We start from the raw sequence: 22,465 nt of genomic DNA, 5'->3' as shown, positions 1-22,465 counted from the left end.
ACTATTTCAGCTAAGTGGCAGTAGGAACAATGACTTTTTATTATACATTCTCAAGACACTATTAATTAAACCAAATTCTAACCAAATTGTAGACAAAGAAACCAAGTTAAAGAGAAGTTATGTGATTTGTCCTAAGCAATTAAAAGAGGGATGAGAAGATAATTCCCCAAGAATCCATCAACTCTATTTCAATTATAAAAGTTATACCATGATGAATCAGATCAGAAACTAATGAAACTGAAAACAGGAAATCAATAGAGAAAATCAATGTACCAAACTCTGAGTCTTTGAAATGATCAATGAAATTAATAAGTCTCTTGTCAGGCTGAGAAAAAAAAAGGATGAAAAAACAAAAATAGCCAACATTAGAAATGAAGCAGGACATCACTACAGATCCTATGGACATTAAAAGGTTATAAAGGAATACTGTCAACAATTCCATGATCTCAAATTTGATGACCTAGATGAATTGGACTAATTCCTGGAAATCTGGCAATTTGCCAAAACTTGTACAAGAAGAAATAGACAAAATGGATGGTCTTAAATTTATTAAAGAGGCTGAATCAATATTTAATAATCTTGTAAAACAGAAAGTACCTGGCCCAAACAAGTTCACTGGTGAATTTTATACCAAAAATTTAAGGGAGAAATTATACCAATCCTTTACAGTCTCTACAGTGGATAGAAAAAGAAGGAATATTTCCTAACTCATTCTATGAGGTCAGTATTGCCCTAATACCAAAAACCAGACAAAGACATCACAAGAAAAAACTACAGACCAATACTTCTGATGAACATGCAAAAATCCTCCACAAAATACTAGCAAACTGAATCCAATAATTTATAAAAAGATTAATATAACAAGACCAAGTGGGATTTATCCCACATATGCAAGACTGGTTAAACATTCAAAAATCAATTAATGGAAGGATTTTTAGGTCACTGAAAATATTCTTTAGATACTCTACTGATGGATATATGCCATCATGCATTTGTCTAAACCCGTAGAATGTACAATACCAAGAGTGAACCAAAATGTTAACTATGAACTCTAAATAATTACGATGTGTCAACGCAGGTTCATCAATTGTCATAAACATTTCATCTAGTGGAGGATGTTGATGTGGGAGGCTATGCACGCGGTGGATAGGAAGTATATGGAAAATCTCTATACCTTCCCCTCAATTTTTCTGTGAACCTTAAACTGTTCCTAAAGAAAAACTCTTAATATTGCTGAAAAAATTCACCATAAGAAGCTCTTCCTTTCACTAATAATCATAACCACAGGGGTGCCTGGGTGGCTCTGTCGGTTAAGCACCAACTTCAGTTCAGGTCCTGATCTCACAGTTCGTGGGTTCAAGGCCCACATTAGGCTCTGTGCTAACGGCTCAGAGCCTGGAGCCTGCTTTGGATCCTGTGTCTCCCTCTCTCTCTGCCCCTCCCAGCTTGTGCTCTCTCTTTCTTTCTTTTTTTCTTTTTGAAAACATTTTTTTAATGTTTATTTATTTTTGAGAGACAGAGTGCAAGTAGAGATCATGACCTGAGTCGAAGTCAGATGCTTAACCGACTGAGCCATCCAGACACCCCACTCTGTCTCTCTTTCAAAAATAAAATAAACATTAAAAAAAGTAATCCTCATCATAACCACAAACACTTGTATAGCACTGACTGAGTACCAGGTACTATTATAAGCATCCTACATATGTTAACTCATGTAATTCACACACCAGCCCTGATTCAAGGCACTCCTCATCCTCATTTCACAGAGAATGGACGTCTGGTACAAGTGCTATGAGAACAGAGCCAGCAAGAGGCCTAACCAAGATGTGAATACTGGTAGTCTGGCCGCAGAGCCTGGGAGCCTGGGAGCTGTACTTTCAAACCTCTAACTGTTTGGTGGGTGAACCTCGCCAATAACACCGTCATCGTAGGGCAGAGCCGTGACCCCCATGTGATTGTGAGCCCTGCCCCACCAACCAGTATATAAAGACACTTACTTCAAGCACAGGTGCTTCTAAGGAGGCCAGGGCCATGCGTTCAAAGGTACATGCTTGGGGACAACAGGGACCTTCCCCAGGAAGGTCTTCACAGAAGTCTCCCGAAATGTAACCTTACTATGATCTTTCTAAAATGATCTCTTCCCCTATCCAAGTCCCTTTACAGCTAGGAGCACCTGACAATTTTAACTCTACCTTCTATGAAGAAAAGTTAATATTTAAAAAACAAAAAAGGCATGGAGCTGGGCTGCTCTACCTCTGTACTAAAATACAAACACAACTCAAGAGTTTCAAGGAAATATTTGTTGTTGGGCTTGGTATACAGTGGGCTCAATCTATCATATACATGTAGTATGTATGATAGATGGTACATGGGATACATGAGTCCCAGATTCTGTGAATTATATATGTATGTATATGTGTGTGTGTGTGTGTGTGTGTGTGTGTGTGTGTACTCATGTGTGTGGGATAGATAGATAGATAGATTCTAGTTAGAATATAACTTTTAAGTAAACATTCTGCTGTTCTTCTCAAAACGGTCTTAAGATAGGAGCCCCTGGGTGTCTCAGTAGGTTAAGGGTCCGACTTCAGCTCAGATACATATATATAATGTGCCATACATACATAATGTACTGGGCTAAAACATCACATCAGTGCAAAGTGGTATTATAGTCACCAGTACAGGTTGAAAATAATCAGTGAGAAGACATGAGGCTAAGAATTTCAAGTTTCCATTTAATTTGAAAGTCTAGAAGCCTTCAGAATAAGCCCTTAGAGGTAGCAATCTTGATAGAGCTGAAGTCTATAACTTTACAGTATGTTTGAAAATCCTCCATTCATTGTTTTAAGTGAAAGAGGTACTTGCAATAAATGTCTAGTATTCACTTCAAACTTCCATAATTCAACTAACAGACAAAATTCCACGATTTCCCCCATGGGTTAATCCAGATAGGAACAGCTTGTTGATCACAGGAATTTACACCTAATAAGTCTTTTAATGTTGGATATTTTATTGTTTAATTTTTTATTCTTATAAACAGTGTTGGGACGATCATTCGTGTACATACATATTTTTGCACTGATCTAAAATGTTTACCTTTACATCCTAATAAGGATGACCTGTGAGATCTCAGACAGATAAGTGAAAGCCCAAAGTTAGGGCAAAAGGAAGCTCTCTGTATACCCAGGGCAAAGGGGAGCCCGTAGGCACACAATCCTCTACAGGGTTAACTAGAGCCAAAACATGCTTTTCATTCCTGAGACCGCCAGACTCACCAGGGCACATTCAGATTTAAAAGAAGTCTACTGTTACCAAAATTGAATGAACAATTCCACTTCAGAGAATTTATGCTAAGAAAATATTTCAGATCATTGCAAAAATATGTATGTACATGAATGATCATCCCAACACTGCTTATAAGAATAAAAAATTAAACAATAAAATATCCAACATTAAAAGACTGGTTAAATAATTTGTAGTAAATGCATTAATGAAATTCACTTGGAAATAATGGTATAAATCTATGAGTAGTGATGAAAATCATATTTTAAGTAAAAAAGAAGAAAAAATTGTTATATATATGAATGACAGAAACGCTGTTTCTTGCTAAAAAATATACTTTCAGTATACTTAGAGAAGATAGAAACACACACTTTCATAGGAAAAAATCATGAAAAAATATACATCAAAATCTAGATAGTTTTTTAATCTCTGGATAGATTTCTACATGAGTCTATTTTCAGAATTTTCCACAATTACATGCATTATTTGTATAATGAAAATAAAGTAGAAAAAGGAATTATATAAACAGATTACAGATGTCTATCAATCAGGTTAAATCAGTGTAGCATCAAAAGAATTAGTCAGGGTATAAGCTGTTCATTTACAATCACTGGGGATATTCAATTCTTTTTCCAAATACATTATCAAATATAAAAGTGAAGTGTCAACAGACCACAAGAAATAATACATCTATTTTCCAAGGTGAGATCATATAACCCATGTTTCTCGGTGTGTGGCATAAAATAACGGAACACAAATGGCAGGTACTATTGCTGAAACAAGAACTTGCACAGACATTGACTTGCTTGGCTCCCCCAGCTTTGTTGGGGAGATGGGGAAGGCATTACCGTCACCCCAGTTACACCTACCCAGCTGTCCAGTGTGAGTGGGCTCAGCGGAGAGCACACAGCCGGGAAACAGAGGGAAAAGAGCATCCGTGCTCTAGCCACAGAACTGCACTGCAGCGCTTGCAAAAAAAAATGACTTCTTTTCTGTTGCTTCCAATATCTTAAGCGGGAAACGTGGCCTTTTATTATTTCTCTCTTACGTACTGCCACAGATTATTTTTTCTCATACCCTCTTTTTTCTAATTGTTGCTGTCTCTGCTCTCTCCTCTTTCCTTCCCCGCCCCACTGTCCCTTCCTTTCGCCTCTCCTTTCCTCTCTCGCCGTCCAGCGTGGCTGCTGTCCCCTGCTAGCTATTTTTCACTTTTTCTCCTACTCCGCCCTGTATCTTCCTGCTTACTCTCAAGTCATCTGTTCCCCTGCAGAGGGCTGGAGACAGATGGCACGCCCGTTTTGTTGAGTAGGAGTGCCACTCTGTGCCAGTCTGTGGAAAAACAGAGGGTGGAGGGAGTGGCGCTATGGATGGCAGTGAGTTAAGGTGTACTAGTCCAACAATTTGCAGAATTTTAAATATGGCAACTAAAGGCTGGGGAGGAATTGAGGCACATAGCACAAAGAACAGGGCCAGACATACTAACATGTAAAATCAAGCTCTTATTTAAACTATATTCAATAGGATATTATATGTGTTTACATATGTGTATATATATACACACAATATATATAATCATATACTATATATCATATGTATGATAATGTGTTTTATATGGAAATACACATGTAGACTTTGATAAGCAAAGAGAAGTTAAATAAGAGACTAAGAAAATCATCTAAATAAGCCAAAATCCATGGGACTACATCAGGCAAAAATTAGACAGCAAACTAAATTTGCAGATAATTTAAGAACACAATGGAGTTACCTTATTGGCTTTTGTGTTCCAGCAAATAGATTCTAAGTTTAAACTGCTTAAATTAAGTCTTCAGATCCTCGCTTCAATTGGCTAGAGAATCTGAACTTAGATAGGAGAGAAACCAGTTTCAAAGCATTCACATTTCTGTCCTAGCCTTATACTTTTTTTTCCAAGACCTATTTTTAATTCAAATCCCATTTGTAATGATCTTCCTTCTATCTCATTTTATACAGTTAGCATTAAAAATTAATAGCAAAGAAGCTGAGAGTATTTCTAACAGCCCCATCCCCTCACGGTGTATGGAGATACCATTAAATAACAAAATACACACACACACACACACACACACACACACACGTACAAACACATCTTAAAACTACGAAGGAGCTTAATATAGCAAAAAAAAGTTTTGATAAATGAGCTTCATAATTTTTTCCACTGTGTCTGGAATAACAATTTTTAAAAAGGCTTATAGAGATCTGCTTAGTAAAAATGTGATGAAATTATCAGACACAAAACTATCACAAAGCAAACCAGAAGAGCATTCCCAAGTAAACATACATTTGATGACTTGTGGATAGAAGAAGACATTCCCATTCTTGGTATAAATAACTGGCTTTGCACGTCCATCTGACTGAAGTCCAACAAATAGCCCCGGGCTATTCGTAGATTCCAGGCTTATGGATGCATTTTCCAAATTCTTCTTGATTTTGAAATGACAGTCGGTATGTCCTGTACCCTGTGATCAATAGAACATGATTTCAGAAATATAAGCAAATACCAAAGGGCAGAATTTAAAATGAGTCATTTGACAAGAATATAATTTTGCTTCATTTTCCAACCTCAGGACAAATACAGAACTCTTTGCATATACTGCACTATGCAATTCACCCTGTTCCAAAGATCCAGAAAAAGAGAGCGCGTGTTTGCTGAGGCCAGGGCGTACGCCCCGGACAACCAGCTCTAAGCACCGGAGGAGCCTCAGTGAAGGAGAGTGCACTGCAGGCTGCATTTCATTTCAGAGTTATTAACCTGCTGGTAAACAGAGAATACTAAAATGTGAATTTTCCTTCTGAAAAATACTCTAAGATACTGAAAAAAAATGGGTATTCTCACCATGAGTCCATTTATATTTAAACATAAACCAATCTTCTGTGCTATTCCACAGTTTCTGAATTGAGTTTTTACCGGTAAACAGAGTTCACATAAATTACTCAAAGACTGTGTGGCAAAACATCCAAGAATTAATTAGGTGCTTAGGCATAATCTCCATACCTTTCAGATCATCAAAATCATCTCTCTCCTTTTTAAAGGTATATATCACCTAACATTAGGAAGCATTTCACCTTTTTCACAATTTAGTACTTTAAAAAGTTTTCTTATAAGATTTAGGAGTTCTAGAAAATTTTTGTGAAAATGAATTAAAACTTTCAATGCAACTATTGTTTTATTTGTAAAAGATATATGTATTCTGATCTCTACCCTCAAACGTGAACTTCTTTTGAGGGAGAACCAAGTTGACTGTGGTCTATTTCTCTCTCACAATATAAATATGGCTTTACCAACTGTCTTCTTGTTATGGGTACAATAGAACTCTGGCTTTGATTTGTTCATAGCCAAATAGAGCACATAACCACACATACAAATAATTAATAATAATAAATGTGTACAGGCCAATAGGATAGAGATGGACTCCTTGGGTTTAGGGAGACAAAAAGGAATTAAACTGCGGAGAATCAGGAAGGGCTTCCTAGAAAGAGTGAAGCGGAGTTAAGTGTCCAATAAGAACTAAGCTAAGTGGAGGAAAGTGAGGGCTGGGAGGCAGTGAACCCAGGCGCAGGGCAACGTGAGCAGAGCTCAGTGGCAATCAGCAGTGCGCTGTGTGATGAACAAGCTTCTTGACGTCCTCGAGCAACAGAGGCAGGAGGCTGGATTCAGAAAGGTAGTATCAGTGTGCGTGCGACATAGAGAGTCTAGCCTTATCTCAGACTGTGACAGTCACTGAGGAGTGATGTGGACAGATCTCAATTTACCTTCATGAAATTTCTTTAATGCCCCTTTTAATGCCCCTCTGATACTCACTATCTACCCAGGAAGTCACACATCCTCTGCAGTTTTCTGGCAATGAGTAACAGAATCTTCATTCTCTCCTGTTCTTCAAGTACGTACCCTGGAGCTCCCTTTTATTGTCTTTTAGAATAGACCTTTTAAAAAATGTTTATTTATTTTTGAGAGAGAGTGAGTGGAGTAGGCGCAGAGGGAGAAGGGGTCAGAGGATCTGAAGTGGACCCCAAGCTGACAGCAGCAAGCCCAATGCAGGGCTTGAACTCATGAACCACGGGATCATGACCTGAGCCAAGGTCTGATGTTTAACTGGCTAAGCCACCCAGGCGCCCCTTTAGAATAGACTTTATATTTTAAAACAGTTTTAGGTTTCCAGGAAAATTTTCAGAAGACAGTTCAGACCTCCCCATGTGTCTAAATCTACTTTTTCCTATTAACATACTGCATTACTAGAACACATTTGTTATAGTTAATGAAGCAATGCTGATACATTATTAAGTAACCCTTCATTGATATTTCCTTAATTTTTAATGAATATCCGTTTTCTGTCCAGAATCCCATCCAGGATACATTTATATTTGGTCACCGTGTCTCTAGACTCCTTTTGGCTCTGGGAGTTTCTTATATTTTCCTTGTTTTTGATGACTTTAACAGTTTTGAGGAGTAGTGGTCAGGTATTTTGTAGGATGCCTCACTATTGGAATATGTCTGATGTCTTGCTCATGGTTAGACTACAGTTTTGAGATATGGGAGCAAGACCACAGGAAAAGGTGCCATTTTCATCACATCATATCAAGGGTGCATGCCTCCAACATGACTTATCTCTGGTGAGGTTGACTGAGATGACATGCCTAGGTTTGTCAGGTTTTCTACTGCAAAAAGTCGCTATTTTTACATGTGCCTCCCCTTCCCCCTGCCCTTCCCATACTCTATTCTTTGGGAGGAAGTCACTATGTGCAGCCCAAACCTAAGGGCAGGAACTGTGCTTCACCTCCTTGCAGGCAGAGTATTTTCTATAACTTACCTGGAATTTGCCATAAGAGATTCATCTCTTTGCCTCATTTATTTATTAAATCATTCATGTATATTATTATGGGCTCATGAATATTTATTTTATACTTTGGGATATAATCCCACACTACTTTGTTGCTCAAACTGTTCCAGCTTTGGTCATTGAGATCTTTTGGTTCTTCATAGGTGAAGTGTCTCTTAAAGTGAATGTGTGTGTGTGTGTGTGTGTGTGTGTGCATGTGCGTGTGTGCACGCGTGCTCACTGTTTTGAACACTTTCTTTTCTCAGGTCCTACAAGAAGCTCCAGGTTCATTTTGTTTATTTCCTTCCCCAGCCCTAGAATCAGCCATTTTTCCAAAGATGCCTGGAATCTGTTATTAGAGAACGTTCTTAAAAACCAAGATCTGAGCACTAAGTCTGCTTATGGCTACTGGGATGTTGTTTCTAAACCCTCTCATTAAACAGAACAAAAATAGTATGTTTTACTAATTCATGTATATGCACAGATCTGTAAATATTTCTATATGCAACCATTCACTTGTATATTAAACTAAAGTGAACTCACACTGATGTGTCCAATTCTAATGGATTGCAAATGGATCATTCTAGCTTCCTTTCTTGCTTATCTGTAAACTCCCACTCCAACAGTGAGAAATTTGCCCTCCTTCATCTTCTACCATCTACATAATTGTTCCATTCCAATACCAATTTACGATAGTATCAGACTGTTAACCAACTTTACCAACCAGAATACGATGCTTATGTGCCTTTCTCATTACCTACTCTGCTCATTTTCAGACATTCTTAGGTCAGGACCTTTTCCCCCTATCACCTTCAGAAAGGTTGTTTCATACATTTTCAATACAGTTAGATTCTCTTGTCATAGTCTTCATTCTTTTCTGGGACTCCCAAATCTCGTAAATGATTTTTGTAATTTGCACACATTCATGTTCGTTCATTGCACAGTCCTATGGGTTTTGACAAAGACTTAATGTCCTGTATCTACCACTATACATTTTCCAAAATGTCATATAATTGGAATCATATAATATATACCCTTTTCAAATTGGTATCTTAAACTTCTCAATATACACATAAGTTTTCTCAATATCTTTTCATGGCTTGATAGTTCATTGCTTTTTATTACTGAATAATATTCCCTTGTACAGATGTACCAGAGTTCATCTGTTTAACTATTGAAGGATGTCATAGTTGCTTCCAGTTTTTGGTGATTATAAATAAAGTTGCTATAACCACTTATGTGCACATCCAATTCTGTGAAATGTGGAAGTTCTGTGTCTAGATTTTTTATTTTTGCATAGGGACATCCAATTGTTCCAGCAACATTTGTTGAAAAGCCTGTCCTTTCCCCATTGAAATGCCTTTGTTCTTTTATCAAAGATAAATTGTATCAAGGAAAAACTGTATTTATGTGGGTCTATATCTTAGCTCTCTTTTCTGTTCCATCGGTCTGTCTAATCTTCAACCAATACCACACTGTCTTGAGCACTGCAGCTCTATAGTAAGTCTTGAAGCTGGGTAGTGCCTATTCTCCAACTTGTTTTTCAGTATTCTGTTGGCTAATCTGGTCTTTTTGCCTTGCCATGTAAACTTTAGAATCAGTTTGTTGATACCCACAAAGTAACTTGCTGACGTTTTGATTGAGTTTGTGTTAAATCTGAAAACCAAGTTGGGAAGGATTGACAACATTCTCCCAATCCATGAACGTGGAATATTTATCCATTTATTTAAAATCTCCTTGATGTCTTTCATCAGAATTTTATATTTTTCCACACATAGATCTGATATATAGCTTTGTTAGATTTATTCCTAATTATTTCTTCTTTTGGTGTGAATGTAACTGATACTGTATGTTTGATTTCAAATTCTAACTGCTCATTGCTAGATATTTAAGAAATAATTGACTTTGGAATATTAACCTTGTATATTGCAGACTTGCTGTAATCGCATATTATTTCTAGAGGATTTTTGTGGATTCTTTGGGGTTTTTTCACATAAACAATCATGTCATCTGCAAACAAAGATAATTTTTTCTTTCATAATCTGTATATAGGTTGTTTCCTTTTCTTGTCTTATTGTATTAGCCAAGACTTCAAACACAATATTAAATAAGAGTGGTGAGAGTGGATATCCTTGCCTTCTTCCTGATCTTAGGGGAAAGCACCTAGTTTCACACTATTATGTATGATGTTAACTGTAAGTATTTTGTAGATATTCTTTATCAAGTTGAGAAAAACTCTCTATCCCTTGTTTCCTGAGGCTTTTTAGTTTTATTTTCACCACCCCTATTCAATCAGCCATGAAGATACACTAACTATTCCACAACAATATCTATCAAATTTCACCCAAACTTCAGCTTCATTGTTACTTCTCAAACTTCAGACTCATATCACCTCATACCTTGATCACTAAAATCACTAACTGAAGTGAGGATAATATTTGTGGATTATTAATAAACCAACATGTTTTCATTGATATTTGTTATAAAACACTCCCATCTACTAGATCAATATGCTCACTGTGTCATAGGTAGGTAGAATCCAGGTCAAAACAAATAAATCTTTGTTCAACTTTGAGTTTCCAAACAGAAGAATTTTAATAAATTTATACCAAATAAGAAATCAGAAGGAAAGTATTTTTTATTTGCAAAATGAAGCTTTATTGAGAGACAAAATAGTTGCTAAATGAAATTCCAAAAAACTGGACTTCATATATCTACAGCCAAGACTGTAGGACTGGACATCATAGAGTTTAGATGATGAAGCCACTGAAAAGGTAGATACCATAAATAACATAGTAGAAATTTTCACCCCCCAGAAAGAACAAAAGCCTATCTGGTACCAGGAAGAGAAGTGGGGTAAATGGGCTAAAGAGAGACTGGATGTCCTTATTCAAACCCCATTTGGGGTTAATTCTTGGTATAGCAAATATATAAGGGGTAGTAAAATATTTATATATTTTAGGGGAAAATCTCAAGAACTGAGAGACTATCCCAAGAAATTTACAGATTTACCCTAGAGCATCCCAGTATTCAGCACAGTACCAGAGTAACATAGCACCATCCAGAAAGTGAATTAAAATGTCTGAGGGAAGAGTCTTAGAAGATACCGATATAGTTTCATGTCATCTCCACAGCCCACATGGAAATATCAGGAGATCCAGAAGCTATATCATGTCCCAATGGCAGACTCAAGTACTGAGAAGACCAGTGACCTGGGAGAGGGCTGAACTTGGTACAAGTAAGGAACAGAGTTCAAAGTCTTGAGACCAAACCATATACAGATCTCAAGCCCCATGATACTGCCAAAAATGTTCAGACTGGAATATGAGCCTCATTTATATAACATTGAGATGTCCAGGGATAAACCAAATCAGCTACACTATAATAGAGAGCAGTGTGGGTCTGAAGAAGTGTATGTGTTTAGAGCCCCTTTCCCATGACTTTTTTCCAAAGCTTTCTACTCAGGGTCCATTCAAGAATAAAGGAAAAGAGAAAAAAAAATAAAAGAAAGCCTGACTTATTATTGATCTGTGAGGGACTAATCTTTGAACTGGATGGAAACCATGATATATAAACATTATTTTGGCTGAAAAAAATCAATCAATCAACTGAACTAAGCATACTAGAATTACCAGTGTATTTTAGGGCAAACTCTGAGCTTCTGACTCAAACTATTTCATATATTTCAATGTTAAAAATATTTCATATTTCTTATAGTTATTCCTGCACACTTTAGGTTCTCCATAAACTAATCCATCTTTTACATAGAGGCCAGACTTAAGAACTTCAATATTATTACCAGCCCACCATCTCCTCAAACTTAAGACAAATATCCTATTAAAAATGGATGATATTACATTAAAGATCTCAAGCAACTAGCCATGACACACAATTTAAAACCCTTCCCCAGACATATCTCTTTCCTTTTCAACACTGAACTTGATACTTAACCTCCATTACTATACTTTCACACTGTGGTGTAATTAATCTGTTTACATTCTTCTTTTAGTCTTCTAAATTACAAGTTCCCTGAGAGCAAGGGGTATGTCCTACTGTACCTACTGTATCATTAGCAATGAACACATTTTCTGCCTTTCAGTAGAAACTCAATAAATGTTTAACTCTTAAAACAAAGCTCTTCTTTACAAATTACTTGTAATTTGTTCGTATAATGTCTTTCCCTCTCTTTTTTTATAATGAAAAATGGGATTATTCCCTGTAAATTCACCATTCCAGGTGATGGAGTTCAAGGCACACTACCCCAAAATAGCGCACATTGGAATATTGAAATTTCAAGCTGAAATAATCCATAAAATGGCTGGGGCAGGAAGGGTTTTCTGACCTTCCCCTCAAGTAGGTCACAAGATGCTGATGTGAGAGGTGCCTTCCTCCACCAGGAGGCAAGGAACACGCTTATCTCTAAGGACAGAGAGATGCTGAGAGAAATGAATAGGCTTGCTGTTTCCCAAGTGCACAATACTTAGTTTATACCCTATTTGGTTCTATCCCATTTTTCTACAACTCTGCACTCTTCATCAAAACTAGCATTAAAACATCCTAGTTTAACTACTCCTTCCAGTTTTCATTTCCTTAAGAAGACCCTGTGTCATGTATAACTTCTATTAAACAAATATGTATGCTTTTCTTATTGGTCTATCCTTTGCTAGAAGGGCCCCAGTCAACAACTTCGGAAGGCATTAGAAAAAGATATTTTTCCCCTCCTATACAGGAAATTTTTTTAACATTTATTTATTTTTGAGAGACAGAGAGAGATAGATCATGAGCAAGGGAGGGGCAGAGAGAGACACACACAGAGAATCAGAAGCAGGCTCCAGGCTCTGAGCTGCCAGCACAGAGCCCAATGTGGGGCTTGAACCCACAAACTGTGAGATCATGACCCTAGCCAAAGTCAGGTGCCAAACTGACTTAGCAACCCAGGCCTCCCTAGGAAATTTCTTTTGACTCACCTACATATCTCAAATCAATCTGCTTCTCCTGAGCTCTCATATAAGCAGTTAAACTATAACTTGAATTGGATTACTATTTTGCTATTATAACCTAGATCACTACCTGTACATATTTGTTTCCTCCAAAAGGTTGTAAACACCTGAGGATTAATATCCCTTTTTTGACTCTCCAGTAGTTACAATTAGTGAAAAGAATAAAAATAAAATTTAATATACCTAAAATAAAATTTAACAAAACTAAATTTTAAAACCTTTAGTGTTTCCTTTATTCTCCTTTTCTTCTTTCATTGAAAAGTCTCTGTTTTAGCAAGAGCACACTGTACATATTGTATGTTAGCCAATTTTACAATAAAATATATTTAAAATATTTAAAAAATAAAATTCTCTGTTTTAAAAGAGGCTCAGTCTTTAAGCATCTGACTGGCTCAGGTCATGATCTCACGGTTCATAAGTTTGAGCCACATTTCTGGTGAGCTCAAGCCCCACTTTCCATGAACACAAGCTCCACTTCCAGTAAAAACATGAGCCCCACTTCAGGTGAGCCCTGCTTCTCTTTCTCTCTCTTCCCCCCTTTCTCTGCCCCATGCTCACTTGCATCCTCTCTCTCTCTCTCTCTCTCTCTCTCTCTCTCTCTCTCTCTCTCTCTCTCGGTCTCTTTCTTTAAATAAATAAATAAATAAATATCTCTGTTTAGACACATGAAAAGATGCTCCACATCACACATCATTAGGGAAATACTAATCAAAACCACAATGAGATACCACCTGACACCAGTCAGAATGGCTAACATTAACAACTCAGGAAACAATAGACATTGATGAGGATGTGGAGAAAGGGCCAACAGTTTTGCACAGTTGGTGGGAATGCAAACTGATGCAGCCACTTTGGAAAACAGTAGGGAGATTCCTCAAAAAATAAAAAATAGAACAACCCTATGACCCAGCAATTGCACTACCAGGTATTTATTGAAAAGACAGAAAAACGCTAATTCACAGGGGCACACACACCCCAATGTTTATAGCAGCACTATCAACAATAGCCAAATTATGAAAAGAGCCCAAATGCCCAAAGAGCCCAAAGTGACTGACGAGTTGATGACAAAGATGTAGTATGTGGAATATTACTTGACAATCAAAAAGAATAAAATCTTGCCATTTGTAACAGTGTAGAGGGAACTAGAGTATATTATGGTAAGTGAAATAAGTCAGAGAAAAAGATATCATATTGCACTCATATGTGGAATTTAAGAAACAAAACAAATGACCATAGGACAAGGGAAGGAAAAATAAGATAAAAACAGACAGGGAGGCAAACCCTAAGAGACTCTTAAATACAGAGAACAAACTGAGAGTTGCTGGAGGGGAAGCGGGTGGGGGGCTGGACTAAATGGGTGATGATGTGCATTAAGGAGGACACTTGTTAGGATGAGCACTGGGCATTATATGTAAGTGATGAATCACTAAATTCTACGCCTGAAGCCATTGCTACTCTATATATAGTTAACTAACTTGGATTTAAATATTATAAATAAATAAATTCATTAGAATGAGCACACCCAAAAAGTCTTTGTTTTATGCCTAATCAAAATACAAACTGATTAATGAAATGCTGATGGGAAGTAAAAGAAAATATGTGGGTTCTGGATGTAAAAGGGTCATGTTGTATTTTGTGTGTCTTCCTGCGTATCAATAACATGAACCAACTAGACAAAGCCTTGTTAGGATACTGACGCATGCTCATACCACTGCAAGCTAAAACAACATCTAATATGCCTTTCTCTCTATCTGGTTTCTTTGTAGGAGGACATTTCCTCCAAAAATACCACCAACTGATATTTTACCTTCTTCTTCATTATTTGTTGAGCACCTATCAAATGTCAAACCTTGTTGAGGAGTTTGGGGTATTTTAATAAACAAAGTCAATAAGAATCTCTTCTTTATGGTGCCCACATTCTAGAAATTAATATACATTCTATACACTACTATTATTAATGATTCTCATCAGCCTTCTCTTTTCCAGGATGACTCACTCAACAATTTATTCTTGTCTTAAAGTGTGTTTGCTCCTGAGGGGAACAAAATCTATGTTGCTGTCCTCAAGCCCCTCTGTATATTCTTTAAATCTCTTTCATGCTGTAAAGATCAAAACTAATGCACTGACTATGGTCTCCAATGAACAGCAAAATGTAAGATCACTTTCTGGAAAATTCAAACAAAATAACTAACCTTACAATTTTAATAAAAGTCTTCAAATTTCTTTGATTAAGTAAAACATGATTTCAACTCCCAGTTTCCAGTTCTGCATGTAAGAAGCTCAGAAGTTACTACTTTGTCTTAACAAATAAAAAGCTAAACAAATTAAAAAATGAACAACTCCTTTTAGAACCACAAGAGGAGTGAGGATCCAGGTACGTTGCTGTCCCCAGGAGTACGAAGACAAACAGCAAACACAGGGAGTCCCAGCTCATCAGAGCAGAGACTCCAAGCAGGAAGTCATGAGGACGCCATGCCCCGGTAGGGACACCTGAACTATAGTTGATGAATTGCTCAACTGGGCTTCGGTGAGGACAATTCTGAGAGTTAAAACTCCAAGGAATTCCAATCAGAGACAGGCCTTTATGCTTTGTGACTTTATCTCCAAGATCTCAACCAGAGTCCCACAGTGAATATCAAAGAATTCCCTTGTACTTCTGACAGGGGGAGGGAAAGATGAACCATTTTTAAATACACACAGCACTTTGTTCTTCTTAACAAGAACTGCCCACAGGAAAAAATAAGTTAATTAGAGCCTCAGCTTTTGGAGTTTTATCAGAGCCTAAATGGCCCAGGGAAAGGGTACCCACTCTACTGATCCCAGAACTGAGAAGCACTTGTGAAGTTCATATTAGAGGACACAGGCTCATTAAAATCATATGATCTATTATTATGTACATAAAATTGAGTCTTTCACTCAATTTTATAATTTTCAATCCACTGGTCTAGCATTGTATACCTAGCCCACCTGTACATCTATACAACTTCTTAAAAACATGAATTATCTTTAACTTTTTAGTTATGTACATGTGTAGGAAAGAGGCAAAATGAAATATATTTGCAATGAGAGAATCCTTCCTAGTTTCTGCAAACTAAATTCTTGCCCGTGAACAAGGACCTTGCTAGTGTGGGAGTGTCTATGTGTGTATGTGTCTTTGTTTGGTATCCTGGCCAGTTTGTTTTTCCCAAAGCTTTTACATCTCCTTTTTCCTTTACATTGATTCTTAGTGATGAATTCAACCCATGTTTTGAGACTTGTTTTCTTCTTCCTTTCTTTATTTTTTAATATTTATTTTTGAGAGAGAGAAAGAGACAGATCATGAGCGGGGGAGGGACAGAGGGAAAGGGAGACAGAGAATCTGAAGCAGGCTCCAGGCTGCTGTCAGCACAGAGCCGGGTGTGGGACTGAACCTTCCAGACCTTGAAATCATGACTTGAAGCAAGGTAGGACACTCAGCTGACTGATCCACCCCAGGCACCCCTGAGGCTGGTTTCCTTCTTTAAATTAACAGAACAAACTGCATATTTGTTGCTAACTTGAATCTTTACCACATCAGGTGATTTATTCCTACAGTGTAAAAATTTCATATTAACAGAAACGTTTGTTCTAGAATCAGCATCATACTTGATGATAAGTATGTTCGCCTCTAAGAAATTATTTCAGGGGTGCCTGGGCAGCTCCGTTGGTAGAGCTCTGGCTCTGGGCTTGGGCTCAGGTCCTGATCTCAGGGTTGTGAGATCCAGCCTTGTGTCAGGCTCTGCCCTGAGCATGGAGCCTGCGTAACATTCTCTCTGCCTCTCTCGGCCCCTCTCCCCAATTCCCTCTCTCTCTCTAAAATAAAAGATAAAAAAGAAATGTTTTCAAATATGCAATGGCAGATATACTGGAAACATTAACGCTCTTATTCAGTTCAATTTATATGGTGAACATTTATTGAGTAGCTTCTAGGACTGAAGCACTATTGGGTTTTTAAGGTATAACAATAAGAGTATGCATTACCATTTACCTTTGAATTCATCTTAAACCCCCTTGGAGACTGTAAGCCTGCCTTACAATAGCCTCAAAATACAGGCAAAGGAGAATAACTAAGACAATTATTACCATCTGTTTTCAAGTGTAAAGTCATTCCAGCCTAATGATTTCTGGTCAGATACAGTAAAAGTAAAAAATAATATGCTTGATTTTTATGCATTAATACAGTATCTTTTGAGCAAAAAACCTATCCATTCTGACTAAAAAGACCTACTTACCAAACTTTCAGATGAAGAATTTTAGTCAGACACCCACATCAAAAAGTCACTAAATATGTTATCAATAAAACACTATATGGAGACAGCAGAAAGTAAAACAAATGATGAAAGTTCTGTGGAAGCTCTTCTCCATCAAAATCTCAAAGCAAAGTTTAAGCATCAACGTTGTTTCAATGGAAAACGCCACCACGTGGTAGCCGCAGAGGCCTCCAACCTTCAGGCACTTACATGGGGCTGCTGTAGACACCTGGGACCCACAGGCGGAGCCCAAACTAACCCGGATGTCCCCTGCCAGTGTGGGGGGGAACCACAGCCAAGGGGCCAATCCCAATGAAAAGCTAGAATTGGATTGATGATCTAGATTGTGCCTGATGGATAAAAGTGTTAAATTTAGAATAGAAACTCTTCGATCCTGGCCAATCTTTTAGTAACTACACAAAAGGAGTTATTCGTTCATTTACATGGATTAGTTTGGGGTCAGACCTGCTACTGTTGTTGTCTTATCTTATTATTTGTCTTGCTCTATGAGTTTAGGGGTTAAAGGATGTCATTACAAATATAAGAGAGCTAGTCCAGCCTTTGCTACATAAGAGACACTCAAAAATATTAGTCTTTCTCCTTTCTGTTTTCTTTTCTGATCCTCTTACAATTATTGGGAAATTCACCTTTGGCAAGAACAGTGGCACATTTTCTAGAATTTACATAGTATTCAGGAGCCTCTGGCTTCATGGAAAGTCTCTTTAAAATTTCAAATTTTTTAACAAAAACTTTCCAATGCAATAATTTTTCCAAGAATGGGCTTGGAATTTCTAATAGAAATACCAGGAAGCTAAATACCTCTACAAAATGAGCTTTGATTTTAGGAGGCAAGTGAACAAAAGTAACAGATCTATAAGTATGTCATAGGTTAGCAAAAGCTTACCTTAACTGGAGATTTTTACCAATGTTTAAAACAAAAACAGTAACAAGATATCCTCTGCAGTCCTCAAGAATCACATACACAGGGCACCTGGGTGGCTCAGTCGGTTAAGCGTCCGACTTCGGCTCAGGTCATGATCTCATGGTTCATGGGTTTGAGCCCCGTGTCGGGCTCTGTGCTGACCGCTAGCTCAGAGCCTGGAGCCTGTCTTCAGATCCTGTGGCTCCTGCTCTCTCTGACCCTCCCCTGCTCACGCTGTATCTCTCTCTCTCTCTCTCTCTCAAAAATAAACAAAAACATTTAAAAAATTAAAAAAAAAAAAGAATCACATACACCACACTCTTTGTGTGCTGTGGTGGGGGGTGGGGGGACAGCAGTGTTTGATATTGAACTGGTACACACTGGTAAAACCATGCTCATAGTTTAAACACTGAAATGCTTCCATTTAGATGGGAAATAGCTGTGGTCTGAGCCTTTGCTGGTGCTCTGGTGCTCCAGCATGAGACAGCTTAGGAGGTCATGGCCCACTGCTGGCATGGGTGGCGTGGGGGGAGAGGACTAGATCCTAGCGGAAGAAATGGCACCCTGATGACATGGCCAGCAGTGCCTCATCCCCATCATGGACCCCCAAGGCTCCCATGCTCCTCTCTTCCTTTCAGACCTCCTCCCCCTTTCTAGTCTCTTCTCCATTTACCTCCTGCCTCACAGGCTGGTGTTGTCTCACAGGGACACGGCCTAAGAGGAGTGTCCCTAAACCCCTTGTCAAATGACATGCAATCAAGATATTATACCCAAAAGGCCTAGTGAATCTCTGTGTTATGCTCTATAATGGTCTGAATTTCTTTTTTTAATGTTTTAAATATCAAATTCCATGTAATCAAACCATTTATGTTCCTTCGCCTTTGTCAACAGATCTTACCAGGTTCCCCACTTGGGCTCTGTCCAAAACCAAACAGGACAAATGCCTCTGTTTTTTTTTTTTTCCAAGTTAGGAAATATCTTTAGGAAGAAGTGATACTTGGGTTTGAAACTCAAGAAGATGATTGCCTGCCTCAGTTCTAAAATGCACAGGAAATTCTGAACTTCGCTTTTATCCCGAGAAGTCTCTCAGGGAGGGGAAAGAAAGCACAGGCTGAAAGGACGCAATTTTAGACTCAATCACTCACCTGAGCTGTCAATGAGATGGTTCTAGGGAAACTGCTGAGGCAGGAAACTCCATGACTGTGCTGGAAATCACCCCCCCTACGTGCATAGCCCCTGCTCTCACATGGGGGTCAGCCCACCCTTCCACCTTGGTATCACGAACCCTCCAAAACAGGGGCGTAGGAGGTAAGCTGACCCACACCGATTCCTGGCTCTGACACCAGCTGCTGGGCTCTGGTAACCCAGAGCTGTGTAACCAGGCCCCCATTCAGTTTCTTCATGTGAAGAATGAGCACACCAATAGTTTCTCTGGGACAGAACACTCTACCCATTAACCTGAAGTTTCTACCCATCTTCCAGTGCTCACAGTTCTTTCAATCGAATACCCAGGACAGCTTCCATTCCCTCAGCCTAATCACACACAGATGAGTCACTCAGCACAAACAAGAAGAAAAAGAAGAAAACAATGGTAAGTGCTTAGTGTAGGGCAGAAAAATTCAAGATTCTGCTGTACACTGGCAGAGAAAATGTGCTCACGTGGAGGGCCACCATAAGCAGCGTACTGGGAAAGAGGTGGACGAGGAAGGGCTCACAGAGGCTGGAAAGGGAGGAATAGAAGAACCATGAAAATCACCATCCAACTTGAGGATGACACAGCACTAAACGGAAGGTGACTGACAAATGAGCTCTCCCCTTGGCTGATATCTAGAGAAGATACAAATTTCCAACGTTGGTTCATCTCCTACTTTCAAATGACATTTATCATTGCTGCCACAAACTCTCCCTAGCAATTTAAAAACACCCATCCCCCAAAACATGTGTCATGAAGTGATACACTCTCTGTGTCACGGTTCTGAGCACTTGCATGAGCCCCGAGAGCAAAGACTTGTAGGCTTTGTGGGTGCTGGTGATATGAAAGGAAAGTTACTTCCTGATGTTCCTCCTAAAGGATGACTGAGCATCAGATGAAATCACATGCTCAGTTAATCTGGCCGTAGTAGCCATGTTACCTGTTTTTTGTTTTTAAGTTTATTTCTTTATTTTGAGAGAAAGACAGAGAGAGAAGGCACATGCACAAGTGGGGGAGGGGCAGAGAGAGAGGGAGAGAGAGCATCCCAAGCAGCTCTGTATTGTCAACACAGAGCCCAACGTGGGGCTCAAATCCACAAACCATGAGCTCATGACCTGAGCCTAAATCAAGATTCAGATGCTCAACCAACGGAGCCACCTAGGTGCCCCAAAAGTAATGTTACCTGTGTTTAATCTTAATTAGCTCACTTACCAGTTTGCTGTAGCATAACACCCTGTCTGTTAAGCATGGATTCTTCTTCTGTGAAGTTTCACAATGTTTTTGTGAGCCAATCCAGAATGCTAATTAAATATGTGCAGGCATGTGCTTTTCTCCTTGCACTCGGAACATCAGTGCAGCTCACAGACACAGACCTGCCAGTCTGCATAGACACAGAGGCCCAGACCACGATGAATAGCCTAAGACTTCCTCCTTCTCACCACCAGAAGCTCAGGCAAACACTACCGCATAAATGATGTCACACGGGTAAGGAGGAAAGGGAGTGGAAGCACCCCAGAGTTTATCTTAAAGATACAGCTTAAGCTAAATTGTTTCAAACAAGAAGAGAGGAACAAAGCAGTCAAGTTAAATGTGTGATCTTACACGGCCCTCAGTCCAGAGAAGAATTATGATATCTAAAAGGTGTTATGCTGGTTGCCTTCTATGTCGCCTCCTGAGTCAAGACGTTAAAGAAGAACCCCTAATATTTAGAATTTAAAATTACTTCCTTAATGAAAATGCAGGGTGTCCATTGTTGGAAATTCAGGCACCAAAAGCAGTAGGGAAATACTGTTGAGCTGGGACTTTCTGGAGCCTTGGTTCTCAACGTATGGTTTGCAGGCCAATATCATCAACAGCTGAGAGAGTGTATTAGAAACACAGACACACAGGTCCCACCACAGTCTATCTGAATTAGAATCTGCTTTATAATGCAATCCCCAGGTGATTTGTGCACACATTACACTTCAGAAGCAATGTCTAAAAGGTCAGAATCCCTCTCTAATCATATAAAGCATGTGGCTGCCCTTCCAACTTTTCAATAAGTCAAGAGGACCACCATAGATTACATCCAATTTCTAAAATATTTATGGGTTAAAACTAAAAAACACTACATACTCAGAAAGAGCCTTTCTCATATCTATTATTGGCAAATATTAAACATTTGCTGAGAGAAATACAAGCATATGCTTACTATTCCATCACAGTGGCCATCCTTAATCCTCAGGTACATCCCTGCATTTTTCACACTTTCAAACATGCAAATTCCGGAGCTGATTTTATGCACTTTCCAGTAGGACTCTTCAGACTGGCCTCCCACTCCAGTGCAGCTCCCATCAGGCTGGAGACACAGGGCTTGGCATCGGCTCGTAGCAAGCAGAACCACAGCACTGCTATGAAACACACCCTTCAGAACACAGAACAGAAGGCGGTAAATAACAAGCTCATGTTTTGCTAAAAGAAGATGGCAATAGAGTTCATTCTTTTACAGAAGTTGTAGTGATCAGAATCTTACCAGAAACGTGTTGCCTAAAAATGAGCAAATTAAGGAATAACTTAACTACTATGCAAAACTATACAAAATTAAAGGAGGGTCTCTGACTGAGTCATTACAATTTATAATTATTATTTATTGAGAATAAGATGTCAGTATCAGATGGTATGGAGATTTTAAAAAGATATAAAACACAAACACTTCTCTTAAGAAATTTATAATCAATATAAACAAATCATTATAGTATTAATACGAAGCAGAATAAAAACAGTGTACTACACATATACTTGAATTATAGGATGCACCATACGAATATTAAGTCAATATATATATATGCAGGAATAAATGAATAAAAAAGATATCAAATACAACTATTTTTAAGTAAATCCTAAACAACCAATAACTTAAGAAGATGTAAAAAAAATCTTGAGAGTTAATTAGAATACACTAATACGGTAGC

The 22,465-nt window shown here is 38.3% G+C and overlaps 2 protein-coding genes across 2 annotated transcripts in view; both read right to left on the bottom strand.

Annotated features, from left to right (window-relative positions):
- Positions 1 to 5,675, bottom strand: part of LOC115279135 (lipoxygenase homology domain-containing protein 1-like) — a 138,699-nt gene extending 133,024 nt beyond the window's left edge. Inside the window, exon 1 of the mRNA XM_029923679.1 lies at positions 5,597 to 5,675. The gene's annotated coding sequence lies outside the window, so the exon portion shown is untranslated. The remainder of the gene's footprint in view (positions 1 to 5,596) is intronic.
- LOC115279462 overlaps positions 1 to 22,465 on the bottom strand; it is a 31,326-nt gene that overhangs the window by 4,406 nt on the left and 4,455 nt on the right. The window contains exons 3-4 of the mRNA XM_029924010.1: positions 21,706 to 21,918; positions 5,597 to 5,774 (exon numbers count right to left, since the gene is read on the bottom strand). Coding sequence (XP_029779870.1) covers positions 5,597 to 5,774; positions 21,706 to 21,918 — 391 coding nt within the window. The remainder of the gene's footprint in view (positions 1 to 5,596; positions 5,775 to 21,705; positions 21,919 to 22,465) is intronic.

Source organism: Suricata suricatta, chromosome 15 (assembly GCF_006229205.1).
Source record: "Suricata suricatta isolate VVHF042 chromosome 15, meerkat_22Aug2017_6uvM2_HiC, whole genome shotgun sequence".
In the NCBI taxonomy this organism is placed as follows: Eukaryota; Metazoa; Chordata; class Mammalia; order Carnivora; family Herpestidae; genus Suricata; species Suricata suricatta.
Note: the sequence above shows the minus strand (reverse complement) of the source record. Positions and strands in the feature narration are given on the sequence as shown.